This window comes from Aspergillus nomiae (assembly GCF_001204775.2).
Source record: "Aspergillus nomiae NRRL 13137 chromosome Unknown contig00051, whole genome shotgun sequence".
NCBI classification, from domain to species: domain Eukaryota; kingdom Fungi; phylum Ascomycota; class Eurotiomycetes; order Eurotiales; family Aspergillaceae; genus Aspergillus; species Aspergillus nomiae.
The window spans coordinates 46,996-74,346 of NW_015378106.1; the positions used below are offsets into that span (position 1 = coordinate 46,996).

At 50.0% G+C, this 27,351-nt stretch overlaps 9 protein-coding genes across 9 annotated transcripts; 5 read left to right on the plus strand and 4 right to left on the minus strand.

Moving 5' to 3' along the window:
• Window positions 1-235: 235 nt before the first annotated feature.
• Window positions 236-1,261, plus strand: ANOM_003233 (RTA1 domain-containing protein; the record flags this gene model as incomplete). Its single annotated transcript, XM_015548490.1, has 2 exons — window positions 236-428; window positions 501-1,261. 2 exons carry the CDS (start codon window positions 236-238, stop codon window positions 1,259-1,261), a joined length of 954 nt encoding a protein of 317 aa, XP_015409413.1.
• Window positions 1,262-1,765: 504 nt separating this feature from the next.
• ANOM_003234 (uncharacterized protein) lies at window positions 1,766-2,233 on the plus strand (the record flags this gene model as incomplete). Its single annotated transcript, XM_015548491.1, has 1 exon — window positions 1,766-2,233. The coding sequence occupies one exon, from the start codon at window positions 1,766-1,768 to the stop codon at window positions 2,231-2,233; it is 468 nt and encodes a 155-aa protein (XP_015409408.1).
• An 806-nt stretch (window positions 2,234-3,039) lies between these two features.
• Window positions 3,040-4,941, plus strand: ANOM_003235 (potassium channel family protein; the record flags this gene model as incomplete). The annotated part of the gene is made up of 3 exons (XM_015548492.1): window positions 3,040-3,143; window positions 3,190-3,328; window positions 3,376-4,941. 3 exons carry the CDS (start codon window positions 3,040-3,042, stop codon window positions 4,939-4,941), a joined length of 1,809 nt encoding a protein of 602 aa, XP_015409407.1.
• Window positions 4,942-5,598: 657 nt separating this feature from the next.
• ANOM_003236 (glutathione S-transferase family protein) lies at window positions 5,599-6,382 on the plus strand (the record flags this gene model as incomplete). Its single annotated transcript, XM_015548493.1, has 2 exons — window positions 5,599-5,652; window positions 5,765-6,382. 2 exons carry the CDS (start codon window positions 5,599-5,601, stop codon window positions 6,380-6,382), a joined length of 672 nt encoding a protein of 223 aa, XP_015409410.1.
• Window positions 6,383-6,593: 211 nt separating this feature from the next.
• On the minus strand, window positions 6,594-8,942 carry ANOM_003237 (long chain fatty alcohol oxidase; the record flags this gene model as incomplete). The annotated part of the gene is made up of 4 exons (XM_015548494.1): window positions 6,594-7,357; window positions 7,407-8,006; window positions 8,081-8,517; window positions 8,572-8,942. The coding sequence occupies 4 exons, from the start codon at window positions 8,940-8,942 to the stop codon at window positions 6,594-6,596; spliced, it is 2,172 nt and encodes a 723-aa protein (XP_015409409.1).
• A 1,468-nt stretch (window positions 8,943-10,410) lies between these two features.
• On the minus strand, window positions 10,411-10,968 carry ANOM_003238 (uncharacterized protein; the record flags this gene model as incomplete). Its single annotated transcript, XM_015548495.1, has 1 exon — window positions 10,411-10,968. One exon carries the CDS (start codon window positions 10,966-10,968, stop codon window positions 10,411-10,413), a length of 558 nt encoding a protein of 185 aa, XP_015409406.1.
• Window positions 10,969-12,379: 1,411 nt separating this feature from the next.
• Window positions 12,380-13,879, plus strand: ANOM_003239 (uncharacterized protein; the record flags this gene model as incomplete). The annotated part of the gene is made up of 5 exons (XM_015548496.1): window positions 12,380-12,527; window positions 12,577-12,702; window positions 12,765-12,833; window positions 12,895-13,082; window positions 13,142-13,879. The coding sequence occupies 5 exons, from the start codon at window positions 12,380-12,382 to the stop codon at window positions 13,877-13,879; spliced, it is 1,269 nt and encodes a 422-aa protein (XP_015409405.1).
• A 1,087-nt stretch (window positions 13,880-14,966) lies between these two features.
• ANOM_003240 (rRNA (cytosine-C5-)-methyltransferase RCM1) lies at window positions 14,967-16,780 on the minus strand (the record flags this gene model as incomplete). The annotated part of the gene is made up of 2 exons (XM_015548497.1): window positions 14,967-16,448; window positions 16,580-16,780. The coding sequence occupies 2 exons, from the start codon at window positions 16,778-16,780 to the stop codon at window positions 14,967-14,969; spliced, it is 1,683 nt and encodes a 560-aa protein (XP_015409442.1).
• Window positions 16,781-18,212: 1,432 nt separating this feature from the next.
• Window positions 18,213-19,891, minus strand: ANOM_003241 (FYVE zinc finger domain-containing protein; the record flags this gene model as incomplete). The annotated part of the gene is made up of 3 exons (XM_015548498.1): window positions 18,213-18,626; window positions 18,844-19,124; window positions 19,858-19,891. The coding sequence occupies 3 exons, from the start codon at window positions 19,889-19,891 to the stop codon at window positions 18,213-18,215; spliced, it is 729 nt and encodes a 242-aa protein (XP_015409443.1).
• Between the last annotated feature and the right edge of the window lie 7,460 nt (window positions 19,892-27,351).

A 27,351-nucleotide genomic window follows, 5' to 3' on the forward strand; every position in this document is an offset into this window, starting at 1 on the left:
TGGGTCCCTGGTGCCCTGATCTACTATCTATTGAGGTTTTTCATAATAGAATCAATCTTACTACTTTCTGCTCGCAAACCGGTCAGGGGGCTGCCAATCTGATTTCACGGTCCACTGCATTTAAATACATCATGCTACCTAAATCTACAATGATCCCCAACGGCAACGGAAGAGAGCACTTCAGCATTGATTATCTTTTACCCCTCCTTGCACCAGGATCCTCAAAACACCCAGAATGGGGAGCAGTGGCGATGCTATAAATGCAGCATCAAACGAAGCGTCCATGTTCGCCTTCTATCGATATGACCCCAGTATGGCCGGCGCCGTAATCTTCACTGTCCTGTTCACGATAACGACATTATGGCACGCGGTGCAGCTGTTCCGAACTCGAACTTGGTTTTTTATCCCATTCCTGGTGGGCGGTATATGTCAGTAGTTGCTTGTTTCCACAGATATTGTGTGTTCAATCTTTCTTGCATGAGCTGTACTCATTCCAACAGTTGAAATCATCGGCTACATTGGACGCGCCCTGTCGAGTCATGAGAGTCCAAACTGGACCCTTGGTCCTTACTTGATCCAAACTTTGTTTCTTCTTCTTGCGCCTGCTCTCCTAGCTGCCTCTGTTTACATGCTCCTCGGACGCATTATCTTGATTCTGCGAGCAGAGTCCCATGCAATCCTGAGTAAAAAATGGTTGACCAAGATCTTTGTGACGGGAGACGTTCTTTCATTCTTTCTACAAGGTGCCGGTGAGTCAACCTTAGCACACTTCTCCCCAGCTCAGCCTACGCATGTAACAACTGGCGCAAGTACTAAACCCCATCCAGGAGGCGGCATCCAGAGCAGCGGCAGCCTAGACAACATGAAGCTGGGCGAAAGGATTATCGTGGCGGGACTCTTCGTCCAGATATTCTTTTTCGGCTTCTTTATAGTCACAGCGGGTAGCTTTCATTTGAAGCTGAGAAAATATCCGATCCCACGATGCCACGATCCGTCGATTCCGTGGAGGAAGCATCTGAACATCCTGTACGCGACCAGCTTCTTGATCATGGTGCGGTCGGTGTTCCGCTTGGTGGAGTATCTTCAGGGCAACGATGGGTATCTTTTGCATCATGAGATATTTCTCTATATCTTTGATGCTGTATTGATCTTCGTTGCTATGCTTCTTTTTAACATCTTTCATCCTAGTGAATTGGCGCATCTGCTGAGGGAGGCACACGAGTACGAGCTGCAGAGTACATATGATAAATATGAGGTGTAAGGTGCTTGTTGCACACTGATGTATTGGTTGGCTGTTTGAGACTGTTTGCTATCGTTCTAGATAGATATAGAATATTTGCTGTTGTTTAATGCTTAGTAGATTGTGCATATGCCAGGGTCGAGTCCAAATCGTCTGCTTGAGGTATCGAGATCCGTCGTATATTTAGGGTTACAACAAATAGTGAACTGGCACATCTCTTAGCTAGGATAGTCTAAGTAATTCTACGCGTTAAATCACGAGTACTTCTCAAGTGTCAACCAGACCTCGAAGTACACTATACCTGGCCCGATAGGGAAGTGCTCCTGGCAACGAGAATATACAATAAACACCATCCCTCCCCTTTCTATGCTATTTGATCCACCCTATAAGCATTCAACTATGGGATTATAATCCAAGCCGACTACTCCCAATCTGGTTAGCCAAAATCTCCCTTGCCTTGCCATTTGCTACAACGCCCCTCCTACTTTCTCTCCCAATCAGCCGTACTTCAGATAATACTTCAACATGCCAAATAACCCAATCTCCTTCGACACCAATGGCCTCTACATCCTGGTCTCCGACCTCGGCTCTGACATCCAGTTTCACTGGGCCCTCTACCTTGCCCAAAGTCAGGGCCAAGGCATCATGTTCCATGTGATCAACAGCATCGAGACGGGCAATCAGTGGCAATATCAAACCAAACCTATTACCGGCATTCCAAATTCACTCAATCTGCTCGTCTCCTTGAAGATCGCGGTAATGGACCCTGCATTGCATGTTGCACTGGTAGATCGACTTGCTGCTGTTCCTGAAACCCCGCCGATCACTTGCCGCTTGTGGCTGAAGCGAGCACTGCATGAACTGGATGAGGAGGGGTATATTCAACTCACGGGGAGCATTAATGATATTGAACAGGAGGCTCTCATTGAAGCGGCGGAGAATCAGCCGCGGAGGATACGCACTGGTCTTTGTAGTCGCTATTGTGTGGTTTAGCTTTGGTGTTGAGCTCTGTATGTGGGTTTCAACTTGGTAATGTCCTTCGGGGGGTTTTTGGGTATCTGAAGTGGTCAGAGATAGAGATGGACTTGTGCAAAGCGTATAGAACTACTGCTGATGTAGAGAAGGACTTTGAAGTACAAGGTCATGAAGAATTTGGTGTACTACAGAGATGCTTGTTGTCAACGGAATAGGCTTCTGTATCACCATGACCTGCGGATATGCGCTGTGAAACGAAAGACTTACTAATTCATGGCTCTGTGATTCGCGTTTTTGTTCGTTTCGATTTGCTTCAAAGGTAGACTACCATATCAATTGCTTCCATGGTGAGAATATTGAGGGATGAGGGCTTATTACACTAACTGTGCCTTATTGATGCCTGAGGCTTCACGTAGTGTCCAATTAACTTTCATCCCCACAACTTCTGTGTTCCGAACTTCTTCATTAAATGTAAACTGACATTGACAGACAGGACTTTCATGCGCTATGAATCAAACTCTTCTATGTCTACCTTCCGTATATTATCATTGCTGTGCCACGAATATGAGACTCTATACGCGCTGCGAGCAATAATCAGCTAAGAGGAACCCTGCAGCCATGGAATCAGATTTCACCACGAAGGAAAGGTCTGGCGATGGAAATGGTCCGAAAGTACCAAAGGCTCCAGCAAAAACCTCCTTATGGCAGAAGCTTCAAGCTCAATTTAATCCGAGGCCTCCGGACGATGACGAGCCGCAGGCTGGTGGTTCGCGTCGACCTCCATCCCCTTGATGGCGGCTACCACCAGTCCCTTTGCAAACGTGATGTCGGTGATCGCGCTGGCTATGTCCTGGCGAAGCGAAATACATCCTGAACAACAGGACCCGGAGGGAAATCCGGTGCAGACATTGCTGCCTGATCCTAGATGGTAAGCCCCCCGGAAATAGCCATGTGGTCTACACTAACTGTGTCAGGTGCATTGGCCTGAACGCCACTTCTCTTGCCTTTGGGATGCTAGGGAATCTTTTTCTTTTATTCAATTTTACACGGACCATCCGGTATATTATCGCGCTGCCAGCTTCTATCATTTCTTGGTCCTTAGCGACCGGCATTGTAAGTGATGACGGCCCGTGTCCGCGAGTATTTGCTAACGCACACAGTTGATCGGACTCACCAGCTCGGTGCATATCTATGCGAGCCCGATACCGCCAAACCAGACCTACTCGCAGGCATACTGGTATGCCGTGATTGCGGCGATTCACTATTTCATTCTCACCTCTATCCTCATGATTAACATGCTTGGATACTTTCTCGGACATTATCCTCAATATTTTGCCTTAACAGACGGTCAGCGGACCCTGATTCTCCAGACTACCGCTTTTGGGGTCTGGTTAATAGTAGGCGCCGCAGTCTTCCACGAGGTCATGGGCATATCCATTGCGGAGGCGCTGTATTTCTGCGATATTACCATTCTAACGCTTGGCTTTGGCGACGTCACCCCCAAGACATCTGTTGGGAGAGGTCTTGTCTTCCCTTACGCTGTGATTGGAATAATCATCTTGGGTCTGGTAGTGGGGAGTATCAACAACATCATCCGAGACATACAAGATACGAACGTCGTGAAAAAGCACAGGGAACGGTGCCGAGAAACGACAATCAAACACTCTCAAATGGAAGAAGACCTTCAACTGAGAACCAACACATCAAGAATCGCGTATCGGCCCAAACACACGCGGAAAACACCCATCATAAGCAAAGTAACAGCCATCTACCGCGGCGTGCGCGGTCGGCCAAAGGACATCGTCATGAGAGAGGAAAAGGACCGGTTCGACGCTATGCGCGCCATCCAGTACGAAAGCGTCGTCTTCCGTCGCTGGTACCGACTCATCCTCAGTCTCATTGCATTCGGCATCCTGTGGACCTGCGGCGCGGTTGTATTCTGGGCCTTGGAGGAGCAGTTCACGTACTTTCAGGCCCTGTATTTTGGTTTCTGTTCTCTGTTGACTATCGGGTACGGGGACATCACGCCCACCACCAACGCGGCAAAGCCGTTCTTCGTCGTGTGGTCGCTCATCGCCATCCCGACTATGACTTCGCTCATCTCGGAGATGAGCGATACCGTCGTCGCCGTGTTCAAGCACGCCACCAGCCGAGTCGCAGACTACACCGTCCTGCCCCGGACGGGGAAGTACAAGTCCTTCATTGCCAGGTTCCCCCCCATTTCCGCCTACCTCGAGAAACGCGAGCAGAACAAAAGAGTCGCCCAGGGGTTTCAAATCGGTCCCGATGACGTAGAGGGGACACAGACCGGCGAGTCCTCAACAAACCCGCAACCGACCGGGCAAGGAGGGGACAAAGAAGAACTGTCGGATTTCGAGCTAGCCCAGCGTCTCGCGTTCGCTATCCGTCGGACGACCCGGGATGCCGTCAATGGCCATCCGAAGCGCTACACCTACGAGGAATGGGTGGAGTTTACGCGAATGATCCAATTCACGGATCAGAGTCCGGGGGACACGGTATTGTACGAGGATGAGTATGGGATTCTGAATTGGGACTGGATAGGTGAGGATAGTCCCATGTTGGCTTCGCAGACGGAGCCGGAGTGGGTTCTTGATCGGCTGTGCGAGAGTATGATCCGGTTTATCTCCACGCAGGAGCAAAAGAGACGGTCGAGTGAGGATGTCGATGAGGATGAGCCGACGTTGAGAAAGGAAAAGGATATATAATGCTGTATAGAATGATAATCAATTGGGTCTCGATACAGAGGGTAGATGTCCAGCAATACGTACATAGCCATTGCATAGACACACATACAACCCAACCATCGCACTCATTCTCAAGCCAGCGACGTCAGAGCCACAGTAAGCAACCACCACCCTCTAGTCCAGACCCAGTAAGCGCTTGCACCATCGGCATCCAACCTGACGACACCATGGAAATCACAGCTTAACACAGTTAAGCAGCAACCTAACCGAAACTCTAAGTCAGTCACTTCCATATATAGTCTCATGTATACACCAGAACTAAAAACCACAAACCACAGAAAAAACAATCTCTTCTTCCCTCATTACACTCCTTATTTAAAAAAAAAAAGTAATAATGTCTCCAGCGAAACCCCACCGCGGCTTACACCGCGGCTCATTCCGCTCAACCAGAAACAGTTGGATTTGTCATCCGGGAGCGAATCTTAGGAAGCAAATCGATTCGGTTCGGACGAACTTCTCGGCAACCGTCTCCGCAGTATAAATAATTATAAATACTACAGCTATACTTGCTGACACTTACACACTTGCCTCCTGTAAACAAGTCTATATCGACGAGTCTAGTGCATCAATAATTCCCGAACCAGTCCAAGTTAATCCACGACAATCTAAACAGTCAAGATGGCTTCGTTCGGAAAGATCTACTCGTATCCTAATAACCCCCGGGTTATGAAGGTATGTTGTATACCCCTCCGACATAACCCCTCAACCACCATACAACCCAACCCATACAAATATATCACCACCACACCACAAACCAAACCAAACCAAACTAACAAATAAACAGATCCAAGCCGCCGGCAACCTCAACTCCCTCAACATCACCGTCGACCCAAATTTCCAAATGGGCGTGACGAACCGCAGCCCCGAATTCCTGGCCAAGTTCCCCATGGGCAAAGCACCCGCGTTCGAAGGCACCGACGGCACCCTGCTCTTCGAGTCCGACGCCATCGCGCAGTACGTCGCCGAGAGCGGCCCCGCCAAGGACCAGCTGCTGGGCGCGTCGGCGGTGGAGCGCGCGCACATCCGGCAGTGGAGCTGCTTCGGGGAGGGTGACGGCATGGGCGCCGTGGTGCCGTTTGCGCTGTGGCATATGAAGCTGGCGCAGTATAGTGCGGAGGAGTTGGAGGCCCAATTGGCCAAGGTGGAGAGGGTGGTGGGTGCCGTTGAGGCGCATTTGAAGGCTGGGGATAGGAAGTGGTTGGCTACGGAGGAGAAGTTGAGTTTGGCGGATATTAGTGTCGCGGCGGCGCTGAACTGGGCGTTTGGGCTTCTCTTGGATGAGGAGCTGAGGGCGAAGTATCCTGCTGTGGTGGCGTGGTATGAGAGGACCATTGAGAGTGAGGGTGTGAAGCAGGCGTTTGGCGAGAAGAAGTTCATTGACAAGAGACCTGCTTTTCAGTGAGTCTGTTTTCTAGCGAGATCGGGCTTGATGCCCAGTCGGAATTATGAGGAATGAATTTGAATATCAAAAAGATAATACGATATGAATATAGTGAAACACTGCTTTCATTCACACGGGATGGAGTATCGTTAACAATACACTAATAATGATGCTTCATTACTTTCATATCAGGGCGAAGCGATGCCCTCAACCAGTACACTTCCAGTGCCAATCAAAGACGCGCCATGACGCCTCCCTCCTTGCTCAACGACCGGGCAATGTTCTGGCTGGCCCAATCGGCAATGGCCAAGTTGGTTACCATGGGATTGACGCCACTGGCGCTGGGGAATACGGATGCGTCGACCACGTACAATCCGCGTGTGCCCCAGACCTGACAATCCGGGTCCACCACGCTGGTCCGCGGGGAGCTGCCCATGCGACAGCTACCCATCTGGTGCGCCGCGGCAAACGTGGTCTTCTCGGGGTCGAGGGTCTTGCTCCGGGCTTCCGCAATCCATGCCTGAAGGGCAGCATTGTTCGTGCCCTCTGGCGATGTAGGGTCCGATGCATCCTCGGGCCGGATAAAAGGCGGGATTTCACGGCTCGAAGTATGAAACTCCTTAGCCCCGGAGATGTACGCTATCTTTGCTGTAGCCACTAGTGCCTCGAGAATATGCTTGCGATCGAAGGCGGAAACTGTATAGTCTACCCGGGGTCGTCCATCGACAGGGTCCGGATATACGCGGCCAGTGTCGCGATCCTTCGTAAGGCTAATGAAGCCGGCCATGTGGGGGAGCTTGGCCGCAAATTCCTTCCATTGCAGCCCGTCCCGCCAGGGGAAGGCCGGAAGGAAGGCCGGAGGCAGCATTGTGAGACATTCGATCTTGACTCCGTGGCCTTGTTTGTCGAGGTTCTCAAATTCATTGACAACGGCGGTCAGGGCGGCTCCTTCCCACGGACGAGTTTGCTCGTCAAACACGGCTCCCGAGATAGCGACTAGACATGGAATGAGTATGCTACCTACGGAGTGACCGGGGAAGCTTACCTGGATGGAGATGAAGATTTCGACCAATCTGGGGGTTCTTGAGACCACTGCGTAGCAACAGGAGGGGACTTTGCAGCGTGCCGCAAGACACGACAACCCGCTTCGCTTTAATAATGAGCTTGCGCTTCACGCCACTAGCTCCGGACACCCCGAGGTATGCGTCCCGTGAGGTCCATGTGCCCTCTACTCCCGCGGCCACCCTGCCACCCTTGGTCTCGGTGAACAGGACTTTTTCTGCACGGAAGCCTTCCACGAAGGTGGCTCCAGCATGGGCAGCATCCGCCAAAAACGATTCCGTGGGACCCTTCTTGCCCGCCGAATGGCACCCCATCGTGCAATGGCCACAATAATGCTCTGTACCACCGGTGTTTTGCGGTACAGGGTTCGCTGCATAGCCTAGTTTGTGCGCTCCTTCCAGGAGAACACGGTTCTGCTTGTTGTGAGTCGTGTGATCTGCGCTGACACCCATCCGATCACACACGCGATCCAGGGAGTTCTGAAATTCCAGTGATGTGAAAAATGGCAAGCCGCCCTTCGCCCATTCCTCACGAACATAGTTCTGTGTCTGAAGAGCTGCCGACCAGTTGATTGTGCCGCCACCTCCCCAAGTTGCCCCGGCGAAGATCCCCATTGAGCATCGTCGGTTGAGAGAGCACCCCCGCCCTCAAACATACTCACCGACCCCTCGCTAAAATTCATTGGGAAGTGCTTTGTTGAGTATTGATAGGCCTTTTCGACCACTATAACCTTATAGCCTGCTTCGGCGAGGTTCTTGGCAGCTACGCTACCTCCACAGCCACTTCCGACGATGACAACGTCGGTCTCGATTGTCTCCGGTCCATCTCCCGACGGGAACTGCAGGAACTCGTACTCGAAACCATCCGCGGGACTTCCGTGCACCGGGACACGGGGGAATCCAATGGTCGGGCAATACGTAGGGCTATACGTAAGCCATGTCCTCTTGCAGATGGCTGAAAGTGCCCGGTAGATGACGCGCAGAGGCTTTAGCCTCGATGTCTCCCAGCCGCGAAATATTCTCTCCCGGACATGGAACGGCTGGTCCTGTATAGGGGTGGTTGATCCCGTCAAAAGCAAAGAACCAGCCCTCGTGCTATAGTAGTGTCAACTACATTATCCCTCAAAACTGAGATTCAAGAACACATACTTTAGCGTATTCAATATGAAGCTAAGCCCATTCCTGCCTTCCTCATGGACATACTCCGAGATAAGGCGCTGTAGCCCCGGTCGGAAACGAGGATTTGACGAGGCATTTTCTTCTAGATACTGCGTTGCCAGAGCGGTTGCATCAGACCCGGAGATGTTGGCAGTTAATGATGAGAGGCCAGCATCGAACTGGGCCTGTGGAATCACTTTGGTAGTAAACGATTTCGGAGCGTTAGGGCCACGAATGGATGGAATAACCGTATCCGCTATAGCCATCAAGGTAGCCCACTGAAGTTCGGAGAAGACCTCCTTGGTAGGCACCGGAGGAATAGGAACCTCCAGGGGAGTGTAAGCGGCGGCTTGTTCAGCCATTTCGGGACGTTGACCGACAAGATAAAAAGGTTACAATGTAGGAATGTTGGGGAAACAAGGGCTATATATGACGCTGGTGGTAAATCAGGGAGAGAACAAGTGGGTAACAAACCGCCTGGAGGTGAAGGTAACAAAATCATCGAACAAAGACGGCGTCAATGCGCCTTCCGTGCCATGACATTCACCCAGAAGAGTAGTGCTTGCGAAGGCACCGGTGGGGCAGATTTTAGTCTCGGGTCCGGGGCCCAATTTTGAAGACACCCAATTGTCCTTCCAGATCTGAGCCTCTACCCCAGACCATGACCAGTGCCTGCCAATGCCGCTTCCCACTGAGGATTAAGGGAGGAACCGAGGCTATTGCAGGCAGCCCGTCGGGCCATGTGGGTCAGGCCTTCCCCGTGGTTGGAAAAGGAGTCAATCAGCTTATGGCTGATGATCATTGCAGGAGCTAAACTTGGGTTGTATGCGCGAGTGCGGGGGAGAAAAGAGCCGAGACTTTTCCTGCTATTCCATGTGAAATCGTGGATTCGTGGAGAAGACGAACCAGACTTCAATTCATGGACTGACTGTCCGATCACTGGGTCAAAGGATGATCTTCACTCGATCATCCGACTGGATCCGTCGCCAATAGAAACGCCATGAGGTGGCCTGATTGTCATCACCATCAGCGCTCTTCCTTGGACACTGAGGAGGATTCATTCGTACTCCGTCGTTGTGTGGAGTGTCAAGAGAACCAATCTTGTCCTCATTGGGTAACTTCTGCGCCTCAGGCAGATGTCTATACCTATCATGGATTAGTATCATCTGACTTCACGTGCCTGGCTCCTTTTGCACCTCCCCATTTACGTATATCATCTCGCAAGGACTGCCTAATTACATAGTATTCGCTGATGTCGTGACCCCGGAGCAGTGATGCAGCTCTGTGGCCGATACTCTAGCGGCAACAACAAAAGGAGATTGGAGCTACAGGGTCTGGGCCGTGTCTCGGTCAATTGAGCTAATGGGGAAGACTTGTTGTGTTTCTTGTAACTCCCATAGCTATCAATTCCCTGAGCAGAAGAACTCCTCAGTGTTTCAAGTTCTTGTGTCTGAACTTGCAGCATGTCAGCAACTGGCTTAACAATTCACTATACTACCAGGCAATCTGATACGGGCTTCAGTGATCCTTCATACTCGACTGATTCAGATAGGAAACCGGACGCCAGGTGCTATATTGTCTGGATCTCTTGCAAACTTTCAAAATTGATTAAAAGTTTTGTGTTGGTAGAAGCTACTCCGCCAGATTTGTTGGTATTCAGTTGGAATTAAATATTTTCTATGATATCTCCAATTTCCCCGAGAGTCTCATGTACATACATCGCTGAAGCCAGACCGCCAGAGCAGCACTACAAGTATTCCAACCATTTCAAATACCTCTCTAGACCGACCAAAGTATCCCAAAGACCACTCAACACCTAAACCTTGAACCCTAGCGACTAACAAGAGACTTGTGAACATGGCGCATCTGCATATGGTTCGAGTTGCCCGCCCCTTGAATCCAACACCGCAAATTCTGTGCGGCCTTAAGAACCAGAGTCGTACTGATAAGCTGAATTGTTCTGCAAGTTATGCGCAACTTGCACAGCTCATTTGCACTGGACACGTCAAACGTAAGCTCCTCGAGACCATGCTGCCTTGGTATATTCCGACACGCATTTCTCCAGTTCTCCATGAGGGCCCGCAGATCAACGCTCTTAGCATCTTCGTCCATGGCTTCCATGAAATACAACTTGTTATCTGCAAAGGGCTGTAGGAAGTCCAGTCGTAGCATTTTCATACCCTGGCATATGGCCACGCTGGCGGGATCGGGGTCTTCGAGGAGCTTGTGCAGGTCCAGTGGGTTCTGGAAGACGAATCGGTAGGCTGAAGGGGTTTTGAGGATTTTGTCAATGGGAACAGGTGTGCGTTCACTCTTAGTGCGGTAGAGACGCGTGAAGCTGGTTGTGCCATTGTTAGCAACAGTTGTTAGAACATCTATTATGCGCATTTTTTGGTGGTTTTCCTTTATGAGATGAAGAGGGAAAGTAATTGGACGATGTTGAGGTACTCGGCTTGGATATAGTAAGAGTTGTACCGTTATGAGTGAGGAAAGTCTTCTTGGCAGTTTGAGGTTGAAGCTTGAAGAGGGCAGATAGATTGCTTCTATATTGGCCTGTCAGGACTTTTATATGCATCGTTACATGCGTCTGTTCCGCCTCCATGCAGTGCATCAGTGTAACGTGTACAGGTCTTATACAGTGAATTACATCACTAAGCTTGACTACAATGCTAATAGTAAAAATATCTTTCTTTCTTGGGGCTACAAAGAAGAGACATTCTAAACAGAGAAATTCCAGGCTTTGCCACCTAACTCCAGACCGATCACTAGTTGATCACACCCGTGTATTTATGAGAAGCTGTTAGTCTGTACTCTTCTAACATTCAAGATTACAGTTATAACATATCCGTCAAAAGCTCCAATTTGATTGACGAGCCATACTGGTTAGCATGTCAGCACATCGGCTATACATATCGAGGGCCTTCCAAGGTTTCCTCCACTCCCCAAGTGAATGTCAAAGGGGCTTTACTCCGTTGCTTTCAAAGGAGAGTTACTTTCTTTGTTCGATAACAATGCCACCTTTTTAAAAGGAAACCATGTTTAACAAATAATCCATGCAAAACAAAAGCAATCGCCAAGATTAATAGACAATTACATATATCTCAGGGCCCTGTGAGTGCATTTTAGGTAAATACCTCTTCCTGAATGTGGTATTTTTTAAACCTAGTCATTCCATTGTGTTATGTTTGACAGTTTATATCCTCCACCCAGACGTACAGCCAGTTCATATATCGTAGATAACTACGTGAGCACCTTGTACTGCACACGACACATTCTCAGAGTAACCCACTGAGAGACTCACATATTTCTTAGTAGCATGCCGGTGTTGATCCATTACTAGAAACTGTTTACTAAATAGACGGTTGAAACAATGAAGTACTCCTGTTCTACGCTCGATATAAATATTCCTAGAAGAAAGCTATAGGCAAACCAACCCAACAGCTATGTTGGGGTGGCCTTCCAGTTCTTCCACTCATGATACCTCATATATAATACCAAGTTCTTCAAGCTATAGTTGAACAGATATTGGATGACTTCGGAATAAATAGATTGTGGCCATCAGTCCGAATGTATACAAATGCATTGATAATGCACGTGCACAGACCAAGCGGCCGATAAGCTCCATGCGTCAAAGCGACACCGCCTTCCTTGTGTCTATTCTCATCAACTGCTGCATCTCAGCGTAAAACCACAGCTACGGTATGGCACCCTTTCCCATCCTAATGCAGATCTTGTGCAGGGATTGTCGAGTAAAAACATGCAATGCTAATACCGAATTGCAATTGCCCCAGAGACAGCTATGAGCGACCGATCCACATCCACACCGCAGCCCGGTCCATCCCCGTCGCAGCCACGACCGAAATGCACGCTGCCCCCCGAGAAAGTCTTCTCAATTCAAATAGGAACCGAACTCTTCCGTGTCTCGGGAGCGTCGATAGCCTCCGATGGTTAGTGGCTCTCCGGTCGCAGTGACTGATCCCCGCTAAAGTCTTGGAGCTCCGTCCTATTTCTCCCAGTTCTTCGAGGAGCAGCTGCGCCAGACGCCCGACGGCTCGAAGATCCGGACACTGTACATTGATCGCGATCCGAACACATTTAAAGCGATCGCAAGGCATCTACAGGGTAGGCGCGGCACATTGGAATTGGATTGTGGCCGGTGTTGACGTTCTCGTCTGATGTGACAGGCTATCATATTCGGCCCAAAGATGGCACGGAGTTTGTACAATTCTTCGCTGATGCGCAGTTCTATACTTGTATGTCTATCTATCGTGTACCTGGAATATTGAATCCACTACTGACTCGCATTGCTGCTAGTGCCCCGCCTTATCTCCCAACTCTTCGAGTCCGAGATCTTCATTCAAATCGGCGACAAGGATTTCCAAATCCCGCGCGACATCTTCTCTAGTCCCGGCGACTCCCCGAACTTCTTCTCCCTAGCTTCGGTGCCTTCTTTGCCTCCCCGACTGAGATCTTCCCCGGACTCGATCGTCACGGCCTTTTACGTCCCCCAGCCATTATCCCACCAAGTGTGCCCAATCGATCGGGAGAAGTTTTCGCGCAGCTCCTCCACCTCCTGCGCGGATACCCATTGGACATCAAGAATGAAACACACCGCGCCGAACTGCTACGCGATTGTCGCTATTTTCACCTACGCGGGTTAGAGCAAAAGTTGATTCCACATCATATCAGTTTCAACCCGATCCGACAACGATCGGAAATCGTCGTCCGCCTGGAGGATGTGCGCCGCTCAGGAGTTAGCGTTGCCCACCCCGCCTCAACCCCGTCCAGCGGCTGGGCCACGTACTCGCGCCCGTACGTCGATGAGGAAACATATGACCTGATTCTTGAGATCGGTGACGAAACCACCATCGTCGACCTTGATACCAAGCACGTCGAATTCCTAAACTCGACTAAGGCGCGCTTCTCCAGCTTGCTGCAGATCGTAACGGGAAAGGTGAACCTCCCAGGCCTGTCGGAAGGTCAATCCACCTCGCCTAGTGTTAAGGTGTGTGTCGAACGAGACACGGACTTGACCATCGACGGACAGGTCCGGTATCTAGAAGCCTTCGCACAAGGATCCGAACAGGCAGATCCGTCGCAACCTGCAGCTAAGCGCAGACGAGTGGAAGAGCCATCAAAAGAGGGCGGACGGCATATCGTCCGGAATGGTCATTGGCGTCTAGGTTTCCGCCCGAATGCCACCGGCGACAGACTCGAGTTCATCCTGGCAGCGGTGAAACTGGATGCATATACAGAGCAGCGGAGTCGGAATCATACACGGGCGTTTCTGGGGTCTTAGCACTGATATCCTTGAACCAACATGCGCATTATCTTCTATTCCCACTTCGCCCACTGTTATACATTTACTATATCATGTCCGATGAAGAGTAAGAGTGATTATCAAACACACAACATCCACCTACCCCACACGATACTAGTAGTAACTCTCAATCAGCCCACTTACAATACAGCCAGTATGGCACCCTACTGAAGCCCACACTTTACACTACAACCACTTCCCCCACGAAAGCACAGAGACAATATCAATCAGCCAAGGCCAACAAAAAAAAAAGTAATCATATCCCCCCACCTGGGCAACACTAATACAAACAAGCAACCCCCAACACGCACCATAAACAACGTCAAACCAAGCCCCATCACCATATCCATTCCATCAAGATGATCACCCACAAAACACATACCCCCCTAACCTATCCCCAGAAGAGAACACAAGAAACAAGTAAACCTAAGCACTATACTCCACCAACCCCTTCAGAATCAACAATCCCTCCTCCGCATCCTCGTTATTCCCCGGCTTCAATCCATAGCTGAGGAGGAAGTTCGTCCACCCGCCGTAGGACTTGACGATGGCTCGCTCGGGAGGCGTGAGAGGTGGTTCTGGGGGTTTCTTGTTAGAGGGGTTGTCTTTGTAGGTTGGGTTTTTCTTTGATGGGGGATGGGGGGATGGACGTACGCAGACTGTCAGTTGAGGGCATTTTGGTGGGTTGGTTGGTTTGGGTCGGTATAGTTGGGTTGAGTTGGTGAGTGAGGTGAGGATGTTGTTTGTTGTTTGGTGGATTAGTATGAGGGCTGAGGTCTTGTCTTGGTTGGGATGTGATAGGTCATGTGCATACAGCGCAAACATTTAATGGAATTGGTCGCTGGCGCTTTAGGGTTGTTGTAGGGGTTGTGTATCTTGAGTAGAGGCATGGTTTGAGGAAGGCGTTGTTTGTGTTTGGTACATATAGCTGGCTTGTTACTTTGGATTGAATGTAGTAGTGATATTTATAAAATTGGGATATTGTCCATTGTAACATGAAAGGTTTTATAGTAGTAGATGTACATCAAGTATACTAGCGGTGCGGTGGAAGGTGGATGGACTGAGTCTAGTCGGAGAAGCCTGCCCATTCATCTTCATCGTTTTCGTCGTCTTCCTCTTCATCCTCTTCATCCTCATCCTTGTCCTCAGGTCCATGTTGAGAATTCTCCTCTTTACCAGCTAGACTCTCGTCCCTGATGAATCCGGCAACGAAGAATCCACCCAGCCCTTCGTCATCGCCAGGCCAACATCTCAAGCAGCCTTCCAGCTCTTCATCGGAGAGGTCAACCTTGAGCTCAGCGCTCCGTGTACCGTCCTGTGTCTGGCTGTCGTCGGAACTCCGGCTTTCAGTCCGCACACCTCTGTGCTTCCATGTCCTCAGTCCCTCCGGTTGCTCGTCCCTGCGCATAATTCTCCACCCACGACGCTTTGCCACCTCAGACGCCAAAAGCCGCTCAACAACCGACTCATTCTCGGTGAGATGGATGGAACAAGTACTGTATGTAATGCGTGTAGCAGTCGGAAACGACATCGCATGCTCCACAATGCGCGTTTGCAGATTCGACAGCTTCGTCAACCGCTCCAGGTCCAAATGCGTACTGGCCATCTCGTTCTCATCCGTAGCGGACATCGACACCGACCCCTCCGCAGCACCCTCGGTCTCATCCTGCCCCCGTTTCCTCTTCTTCCCCTGCTTCTTCCTCTCCTCCGCCGGCGACACCGGAAGAACAAACTTCGGAACATCATCTCGCCCAATGATCCCACTCCCCGAACAACTGGGATCCAGCAACAACGCAGAGACCTTCTCAAACCTCTCGTCCTCAGGATCCAGCGCCAAAAAGTCCTGTCCAGGAAGCACCGTCGTGAAGTGATCCGCACCCGCCGCCGCAACCATCTTCTGGAGCGTCTTCGCGCGCACCTGCGATGCATCCATGGAAATAATTCGCTGTCTTGGCCTCTTCCTCTTCTCACCCTTGCACAGCAGCGATGCCAAATGCGTCGTCTTATTCCCCGGCGCAGCACACCCATCTACCAAATCCCCACCATCCCAGACACTCCCCGCCCCGAACAACAAATACGCCGGAAAACAAGACGCCTTATCCTGCAGGATGATCTCCCCGTTCTTGTACGCCGGGGTGGCCGTGAAGTCAACTCCGGGAGCCACCGCCACCAGGTCCGGGATATGGGCGTCGACGTAGATCCTCTTGGTCTCGTCCTTGACCGCTAGCTCCGACAGCGCAGCCACCCGAGTATACGATGCGAAGGTACTCTCGAACTGTTTCTCCGCCGTGGTGCGCACGTTGTTGATCCGGATCCACCGCGGGTAAAACGCCGCCGAGCGCTGCGGCTGTTTCTCCTTCTGCACGGCGTCCTTGAGTTGCTCGATCGATGCGCATCCGCGGCGCACCCGCGCCTTGATGAATTCGCCCTTCAGTCGCGTCTTATGCCGCTCGATAGCCTGGCGGATGGGATGCGAGCTTGGCGCCGCGATGCCATTCTTCGCCAGAAGGTGGTCGTGCACCAGCAGGAGAGCCAGCAGTGGTGTGAGCTAGATAGTCCGGAAGAAAAGAGATTAGATCACTTTGCGCCAGGTCAGCCAGGATAATTAGCTACGCATTATCCGGTTCCCTCCTCCTCCTCCTCTTTCCGGGTGGGGAATGAAAGGGTCAGTTCACGAACCTTGGGCTCGAGTTTCAGGATGCCAGCATGGTCGATTACTTCCTTGAGGACGGTGTCCCATTTCGCGGCTTCCATGGTGAGGGCGTAGATTTGCGCCGGGTTGGCTTTGAGGTTGCGGGCGTTGTAGATGCGGGATTTGAAGGAGCCGCCCGTCGGGGAGGGGCTTGTGAGGATCTTGACGGCGTCGTAGTAGAGCGACATTTTGGTGTCTCTCTCTCTCTCTCTCTCTCTCTTTTGAGAGTTGGGGGTTGTTGGGTCGGTTTGGAATATTTTTCTGGAGAAAGAAAGGCGGTGTTTGCTTTGTTTGCAGGCGTTATCGATTGTATAGTTCGGTGGATACAAGAGGGATTGCGGTCCATAGAGAGAGTTTTAGTTTGGTTTAATTACGCTTATCTTAGCTCTGTAGGTAGTAATCTGGAATATTGAGTTTCTGGAACGATCTGATTATACTAATGCGAGATGAACGCATGCAAGGACTCGCCATATCTACATGGGATACTATGTACACCATGTCCCTTATCTCCGCATCTCCGAAGTATGTAAGATCCTATCCCACTCCACTTAGGCTCCTCCATGGACGACCATTTCCTCTATTCAATATTTGATACTTTCCCAATATATATGCCCCGTACTCTGAAACCTAATCCATACCATTAAACGAACGCCAATGCGCAACCAGCCCACTAACCTACCCAACCCACACCACATCGGTATACTAGCATACTAACTCACCACTAACCAAGAAGAGACGAGGGAATGTTGGATAGAGGAGCCAGGTGACAATGGAGAAGGGTAGAAAATATCCATCGCGATATAATTCGGCTTGTTTCGCTGCAGCATACGCTGCAGCCTGAGGTTCGTACGCCTCCGGGAGGGGTGAGGAAGATTACGAGGGTTGTGGAGGTGAGGATATTGAGGGGCCTGAGAAAAGATTGGCGGGTTGTATTTTGGCGTGAATTTGTGCATGTTCTAGCTAGTCAGGCTCAACAGTTTGTAGAAGGATTTTCTAAGGAGGGGAGTGAGGTAGTGTGAGAGACCGCGGTGAAAGGCTTGTATCGGCGGTTGGGGTTTGTGATGGATCAGAGCTTGGTGTGTGGGATTAGGGGTGGATTCAACATGTTGGGTGAACAGGTTGCAGTTCGAGCAGGATAGAAATGTATATACTACAAGTAATGTCCTACAAGTAATATACTACAACTTTTACACGTGGATAGACATAGTTGATAGATTCTCATATTGCATTACCAACACCTGTATATTACCATAAAACCCTTCCATAGCGCCAGAGTAAATCGTAAAAGATCGCCGTGCATAAGCAACATGACGGGGTATCCAGTAAGAGAGCAGAACGAAGATTAGAAAGAACAACCCCCCGTTTCTATGACGATCGAGTGGTAGCGAGCTGAACGCCGGAAGAAAAAAAAAAGAAAACCATAAGCCATAAGGTGGAAACCAGATCCGAACACCGTGCAAGTAACCGAAATGCTAAATCCCAGATGCTACGCCGAAGCGAAAGCCAAGTATGTTCTAGACCGCGTGTATGTAAAGCAAGTCCGCCAAAGCAGATGCGTCAAAAGAGTGGGATCGATGGCACCAAAGTGCATCGACAGCAAGACTCAAAAAGTTGAGTAGATTAGAAGGTGCTCCAGTTCCAGCCGCGAGGAATGCTGGCGGCAATCTCGGTGCTCTGACCCAGCATCGCAGTGAGTGCCTTCCTGGATTCTTCCTCGATGTTGTCCACATGCTCCGTGGTCTCCTCGGCCGCTTCCTCAGTTTTGATGTTCTGTGCCTCGATCAAGGTCTGGATCTTGTTGAGACGCTCGCTGCGCGACTCCTCCCAGCGCTGGAAGGCATGCCAGCACAGGTCACAGGCCCGAGAGGGGACGCCTTCGGGGTGGAAGCGAGCATCCTGGTCGAGAGGGACGACATGGGGAGTGTGAGAAGAACAGAAGACATGACCGCAGTGGCGGCAGTGATGGCGACGAAGGAAGAGACCGAACGAGGAGCGGCATGTGGGCGAGTCACAGTTGGGAGAGGCTGAGTCCGCCTATTGCATGTCTGTTAGCCACTGCTTGGGTGATTGAGTCGAACAAAGGGAGGCTCAGTACGGTGGGTGACATCAGATCACGCCATGATTCGCAATCCGATGATCCACGCGACATCCAGAGCCGCGCGCACGTCATACGAGGGATATAAAGCACACACGACCCCAGAGCGACCGTGCTTTGATTCTTGAGGAAATGGGATGGGAGATTTGAACGTACCTTCCAGTGATCTCTTGTAGGAAGACCAGTGACTTCACCAAGATGTTCATGCTTCATCCATTCATCCTGAGCCAGCTTGCTAATGCCATCGCTCACCGCACTCTCGATGGTGGAACGACGAGTCAGGGCCGGCTGGGGTTCCTCGCTGCCATCATTCAAGCTGTCAAGGGAGCCATGGATACTGCGAGGGGGGGATGGAGGAGAAGTCTTCTGAGGACGCTCGGTCGGGCGCAAGGCAGCGGCACGTAGAGAGGTCCCTTGGGTGGACGCAACTGGCGAGTCTGCAGGGGGAGATACTGCTGACGCGGGGAGGTCGGAGAGTTATTGGCGGTGTTGATCGGCGACGGCTGGCCGTAGACCGAGATCTGGTTGGTAGGACTAGTGGTGGCGGTGAGAACGTGAGTAGCATGATTGTAATACGAGATATGGATGGTCCAAGTAGAAATCGTGGTGGTAATAATCGTGAATCGATGGCGGTGGAGAGACAGATAGATAATAAATACGATCACCAGCGAGAGGAACAGAAAGTCGTCGTAATCAAGGGATCGTGGTTATTCTTCGAATGACAATGGCAATCACAAGTGAATCTTTAGATCTGGTGTGGTGAATGGTGTAAAGTTGACGGAAACCACTGAATCATTGCAAGTGGCAACCCAGATCGATGACGCCGTGAGTGTGGTGAATGTGTGGGGATTTGTTCGGCAGAAAGTAAGTTCCCAGTAGATATTGGGTTTGATAGGAAGATCGTGTAGATATAGTTCTCGGAAGGGTGGCAAGTGGTTGTAGTAGTGGAATCAACAGTCAACTACTAGTACTGTATGATGTTATGTCCGGAAGAGGGGAGAGGATCAGGGATGTAGAAGGGCAGAGAGACCACAACGATAATGATAGCGGGGAGAAGGGAGGGAGGGGGAACCATTAGACTTAAAAGGACAGTACTCGCACGAGAGAAGCCAGACAATGGAGGGAGATTAAAATAACATCAACCAAGGCGAGGCGAGGTTGAGCACTGACTTTGGGGGACCTGGACCCGGGACGATTTTGCCATGCGTCGGTGGAGCAGAAGATAAAATCACTAGTGTCCTTTTACCTATACTGCGTGTATTATTGGTGTTCCTCCATGTCTCCGGATGAAAGAAAATGGGAACCAAGCCAAATCATCAGCCATTTGAATCCGTCAGAGTAATAATAATGATAATAATAATACTAATAATTCACAGCCGCCATATTATTTGACGAAAATCCTCCCAAGCCTGGGAAGGTCGCTGAGACTAGAAAGTCCCGAAGAAATGTAGCGAGTGGAACCCCTTTTGGAGATCCCCGTCCAGTCGTTGCATCTCCATCCGTGCAGTCCATTCATCATTACTTCACCGTTAACATTCTTTGCCTTGTTTTGTATAGATCATGAATCCTGTGTACTTTTTTTTTTTTTGTTTTTTGTGTTTCTGTTTTGTTTTGTATTTTTTAATTTTCAAATCGTGTTTGATGTAAGAATGATGGACCATTCCAAAGGATCGTCGGATTGTCTCTTATCGCTTTCTTCGGGTAACGATATTCACATCCAGATGGCTACGTTGAACTTCTCTCCCGTCGTCAAGGAAAGATTCCGATGGGGGCAGCCACCCACTAAACCGGATTGGGAACGGTATTTTGCCGAGGAAGTGGAAGAAGGAAAGATTGGCTGCTTCTGGTTGGGCGGGATTCCGCCGAGCTTCAAATCCCTAATAATCTATCTAATCAGGGAGGATTTTCCGTCACGTCGGATGGTTACTCCGTCCCCTCATTGAAAAAAAAAGTCCCCGAGACAATGGCAAGATGATACATATTACATCCATCCAGAAAGTGATAATTATCCCATCCGGGTTAATTTAATTTGATTATGCGGAAGAAATCCTGGTCGGATCGACCAAGGAAAGATTAGGAAGGAAATCCAGAAGGAATGAGAGTGAGGAACGGGTGGTACACAGACTACATCCAGTACAGCAGATGCCACTCGGATCTCAGGAAATCCAACCAACCAACGCCCATCAATCCCTTTTTCCCGAAAACAACTTAAAAGTCATGATGACAACACTCCCGACCCTGGTTCCAATCCCTGTCCCTCCTTTCTTGACCGCTTTTTACCTAAAGCATGCCATCCTTCTTGCTACATTCTCTGGAGATCCGTCCATCTCCTATCATGACGCTGGAGTAATACCACACACTGTGGCAAGAGGCGTGACGGCCTTCCCCTTTGAGGGTTATCTCCCACTCGCTCCACTTTCCGAGAGATCATGTTTGATTATCCTACAGAGGACGGAGGAGTGTCTCCTTCGAGAAGTATAGAAGAGAGTTAAAATGAAGTAATGTTATTACTAGTAATCGTGGCGCCTGTCCCACCGCTTACCGTCCCGGTTACCCCGTCACAATGATTGATTGAAGTTGAGGCAACCTCCAAGCCGCCACCGGCAAATCAGCTGAACGCCCATCAAGAGCGAAGAAGGTGAGTGTCCGGTGTGCAGCAAAACGGACCCGCGAACCGAAATTACCTGGACCGTCATTGGTCGAAGCAAGCGAGAGAGTCGCATGTCGGGGACTCCACATCGTGACGTCGGACCCACGGCTCAGCCTGACCGAACTGGAGACTGGAGGTCACCGTTGCCTTTACTCTGTCGGGAAGAGTTCACGAGACAACCTACTCACTTAATCCCGTCGTTGCACCAAAACGCCCCTCCGAATCATCGCCGATGCTACCTTTTCGACTCATTCCCTATAGATGATACTCTTGAAAGGCTGGTCGTACTACCGTAAGATGGCAATCAGGACGGATGAGTGGGAAGGTGAATACGAAACGAGCAAGAGTTGAGTGAGTCAGTCGTATATCCCTTGCGACAAACACGAACAATCGACCCGATGGCGGTGAAATCATCAACGACTTGTCCTCCGTCCATACCTACACATCGACTACTACTGCGCAATAGTAGTACTAGTAGTAGTTAGAGTCGTCCGTCCAAACCAGTTGGTCAAAACGGAACAGTTCGAGAAAATGAAAGCAAAGGGCACTGGTTGGTTCCCACTCGAGTGAGATTAGTGCACGAGATGAAAGATAACGCTAACGGAGTGGAAACCAATCAATCCAAGCGGGTCTTGTCTTGGCTCGCCTCCGGATTGGAGGCCTTCTCATCTGGTTATCGTCGGGGTCTGATTGGCGGGCACCCATCACCCACGCTACGATTGGCCAGTGCTTCCGTGTCGTTCCTCGAGGTCAGCACGGACAGTCCCCGAAGTGAAATTGAAACCTCGATCCAGGATCGACCTTCCTGAGGCTTCCACATCCTCGGGGCAAGACGATTATGTAACGAATACTGGGAGAAACCGAGTTTCCTGCCTGCCTCGGGCCCACTCCCGACGGCCCACCGACTGAACCCGGTTAGCCCTGCCGTAGCGTCTACCTCGGCCGTTTGGGTTCCCTGGCCTCAAATGTCAGCCAGATGAGACGTCGATGCGACCTTGCCAATATCCCTGTCTAGTGTCCTGCGTCCGGATGCGCCCTGATTGGATTGGTCCCTCCTCTCCGTTGGTCTTGAAGCAATGCCACCAACCACCGACTTTTCCCATCGTCCCGAATATTCTAGTACACGAGTCTAAATGGCTACCGCGCCTGTAAGACATCCGCGGACTTACATATGCTTGTCGCGTGCCGGCCGTTTGCCCGGCATCCAGCCCGGTCTGGACGGCGATCCCTGACAAAGCAGATACGACCGCGACAAGGGAGAGATGCATACCATCTACTGCTATCTCGTCTACTCGATCAAGATCTGTACCTGGTATATTCGCGTGCTTCGATCGCGTCAATTTTAAAATCGATCCGGGATCAATCCTATTGAGGTCGTATACGCTGCCGTAGCTGGGGAGAACAGCGCGATACTCAAAACAGCAGAACCACAACAACCTCCCCAAAGCGTACCTGAGACGAAATGGAGAAGCCCGCCACATGTGACCACGGGATCCTTCCATTCCCCTTCCATTCCCTTTCCATAAAAGATGAACCCAAATAAATGAAAGAAAAAGAACCGGGAACCACGCGACTATGAATAATTAGTCGAAATAGCTTACTCAATAAATCACTGTCGAACCATGGTTCATCCTCCTCAAACCGCCCAACCACGGCACAACAGATGAGAATCGCCGTCGATCTCCTCCCAGAAGGGCAATATCGAAGAAGATTCGACGCGACCTTCTGTTCCCACTGAAAGCTTAATCCCCCCGGCGGTCAACAAGAACGTTGAGTCCACTTGTCATGCTTGACCTTTCGGTCGGTAACCGCGGGAATGTGCAATGGATCCCCTTGTGCCTGAGTCCGTCTAATGAGACGAGGGATGATTATGCTTCCCATTCTTGAGACGGATCCACTGATTGACCGTTGTGAGCGGTGAGGATAAAACTACGGAGCAAGTACGGAGTTGTACATACACAGTAGTATTCATCTGCGAAGTGAACACCGTGTACTCCGTACCTCCCTTGGTTCATCTGTAGATCCTCTCAACCGATCGTTGTGGATAGTGAGGCGCACACGGGATCGAAAATCGGGTCAGTCCAAAAGATGTGCGAGCGACTGTCCCGGAACTCCGGATCAATAGGTGGAAGACCATTCATCCGGCCTGTCGGGTTCGTGTTCTTCCCTCGATCATATTTTTAGCCTTCAGTTAAGGTATACGTCTCCCAACCGCCTCGACAACATACCGTCTACATTTTTTCCCCAAGGTCACTAGGTACCTAACCATCCAAATTCCCAACTGAAACTCGCATGAGACTCTGTACGGAGTCTAACCAATGTAAAACGCAACAATGCCCGTTTTCAGATCTGCGTTGCATCTCCCTGTCGATCTCCTGCTCCCGGACTAGTCCCACCTGGGTCCTAGTTGGCCGGTTTAGGGTTATCGCTGCAAGGGGTCGTCCATCACCAGGTGCATGAAAGAGCGTGGCTTTTCTTTGTTTGAATTACGATCCCCGATGTCGTGCAACGCATTCACCGGCTTAAGCTTTGGCCTAGTGCATGTGAGTCGTCGTGTCGCAGTGGCTCTGTTTTTAGCTCAAGTTGAAGCCATCATTGTAAGTAGGTTCAGTATGTACACCGACAGTTTTAAGGGGTCATGAGATAGCAGGGCTTTCTTTCTTTCTTTCTGGCGCCATAATTATTGATGGCGTCGAGGGTTGCTTTGTTTTGTGGAGAGCTGGTCTTGCGTAGGTTCGCTTTGTCCCCTGGTTGTTTTTATATATCTGAACACCCCGTGCATGTATGTACTGCTATCATATCGCAGTTATAGGCCAGGAAACTATTAATTCATAGAGTTCATGCTTTGAATAGTCTGGCTTCTTTATCGAGGTGACTAGCTCGTGGAACTATATACTCATTATTGAGGCCAAGGACACTTGCACAAAGGGATAACTGCTCCTTGAACCACCACACTTCTTAGCACAGCCTGCATTCAGCTAAATTACTTCGGCAATACTACGCTATGTAGCGATGAAGTGAGACTTTGCAAGAGGTGCTTAGACTTATCCCTTTAATTAATTAATTTATTTTTTTTTATAAAACCAAAGACCGTTAGGAAGATCTAATTGCCACCTTTACAAGACCAAACAAATGGTGTTTTGACTAGATAATACCAAATTAATATTGTCTTTGACAGACCGTTTTGCAAACATCTCGAGACGTAGCGTATCATACATATGGGATACCACTCGAAACAATGCCTTGAGGAACATAAGCAGAGACACAACATACAACCCAGTAACAGCCTTGATCCCCTGAAACGAGAAGAATGGAAGCTCCCAATGCGCCACCAAGCATACCTGGGATACCAACATACGCTAGTGCCGTTCACTTCGATATCCAGCTAGAGCACGCCTGTCATTTCCATACGGTCATCCTCTTCCATCCACCGTGTCAATACCGCCTCGTCGACTAATGCTTTCTTCCGGACCTCAATCATTTGCTTCCCCAACTCTTCCGCTTGTTTCAATCGGCTTTTAGTCCCCCGGATTTTGCAAGCTTTCGAGCCGCTACTTCCGTGGTAATTGGATACCGGCTCATGGCTCTAATGTTAGCGATCTGGCCATAGCGAATCGCGGAAAGCTTCTCTTCTCGTGTATATGTGAACCCTCTTGGCCGGCATATCCTGTTTGCTGGGTACCTGCACACTTGAGCGACGGGTATTGTTCCTCTGTGAGAGACTATGTAGGACATAGGCTTGCCGTTGGTTCTTGTTAGCAACTTGGGTTGAACCTCTGCTGTTTGGAACAAGCCCCATTGCGGACCGCGTCGAGAAGCCGGATCGCTGTCTTGTCGACGCTTGACAACTCATGGCGCTCTATGATACTAGAAGAGTGAGCACACAAGGAATCAGGATCATGTAGCGTGAGGACTGAAGGGGTTAGAAGGGAAAACACTAAGACAAAGTAAAACACACACCTTGATAGAACTACAGGTATGAGTAACAGCAATCCATGGCAAGGAAGAAGTCCGGGGGCTTTTGAGGATACCTAAACTAGCTCTTCGTTCGCCTTTTGCACAGATGGTTTAAACTCGCATCAAGAGGATGCAGTCAGCTCAGAGAACTTGAAAATTGTTCCATGATCGTAAGGACTGTAGTGATCTTCATGAGTGTCGGATGATTGTTTGGATACTCTTCGGAATATACAGGTTCACCGGCGACGTTGTACACTTTGCCCCTGTAATTATGTTCTGGGGGTTCTTTTTGCGATTGAATGCCGCGGTTATTAAATCATTCAAACTTGTCTCGTTGTTCTGCGCGTAGGAATCTTGGAAACATTGCGGATAGGACAGTTTGATTCGTATTTTAAGAACTCGTATACTGATTGCAGTCCTTCCAATCCAGGAAAGGTTCGTCGAGGTCATCTGAGCTGGATGAATTCTCTTGATGCGTCGTCCATTTATCTTGCTCTGGTTTGCTCGGTGGACAAGCGACTGGCGCGTTTGCCGCTCGTTGTAGGTCCTGGTGTCACCGCAAGAAAGCCGGTCTGGAGTAATCGACAACTAGTCTGCCAGATCCACCACCGGACTATCGTATAAAGTCAGCGTATTCTGTGGTGTTCGTGCCGTTGTTGCCTGTTCAGATGTCAGAAGCAGTTGCAGCCTTGAGGAGAGAAGAGCCTTACAGACAACCGTGGGCCAGGATTCGGAGTAACCTGGCTCGCCATAAGGGACTCTAGCAAGGCCTAACAGACACACATGCAAACACCACTTGGCGCTCGTATATCGAATTCAGGAGCAAGTTCGTCAAGTTGCTCTCGAGAACTCTAATAGTAGAGTAGAGCTCTTGCTGGTGATAGCGGGGAGTAAAATGACGGACTGCGCTGCTCGGGGAGAGGTCATTGCCTGGCTGGTTAGCATCTTGCCCTCTTCTAGTTTCTGGCAAAGCATCATTCCAATGTATGTCAGGATAGCCAGGTTATGCTTTTTACTTACGTCTCATTGCATTTTGCCTGTTCTTTTGGCTCCTCTTATTGCAGTCTCCTGAAAGGGAATGGATAAAAGGGATTTTGAAGCGCCGACCACTGGAATATAAGAACAACGCCGCATATATTTAGGATCCCATCCTGCGAAGGTACCGGATACAGGTCCAGCTAGACCGGGCTATTCAAGTGGCGAATATCGACCATCACTTGTAGGATTGCCTAGGCCATGGAACATCTGCAGATGCTGAAGGCCCATCCATACTGACTCTCATTGCATTCAGCTTGACATGCCTATTGATTGACCAAAGACAAGGAGCCCAGTACAGCAGTTCGTCAATCAGCGGGTACTTGAAAAAGAGGTAATAAAGATGACCCAACCTTTGGGCTCTGGACCATAATCGTGAGCGTCTCCAGCATTAAGAACAATTGCAGTTATTATAACTGCCAAGTCCGATCCTGGCGCATTCTGCGTCAACGACCCAATCTAGTGCTACCCTGTGTATTTCTCAGGGTTTAAGCTTGTCTCTGGACCCATTATCAATACGTCCGCAGGATCACTATTTCCAGGTATGTTCTCTGGAGCATGACGGCGTAGAAGAGCCAATGGTCGTACGCTGCGATTCCTGTAAGCCGGAACCCATGAGAACATAGTATCCTCGCGATGCACATGTCCAACATCTGCACTGTCTTGTAGTTTGCCGTGGTAGAACACTGTGCTCACCAGCGCACATATATCTGGGTGCATACGGTGCTGTGTCTCTAGCATACGAACAACCAGCCTAGCAAATACCAGACGGCAGAACAGGGAGAGATTCAACTGACCGCGTAGAGGATTGCCTGCCGTGTCTGATAGCGTGATGGGCTTTAGTTGATGGTGATCTCCCACCAACAGCGTCACTCGATTATAGTAAAATCCACAGGAACGATAACGGAGTAGAGGGCATACTGACTACCCGCAAAGAGAGTGGCGACAGCCACATCCGCTTTCTTCAAGACAGACAGCCTCCATCAGGTTTTTAGTTGCCGCTCGAAACTATACAGTGGTTT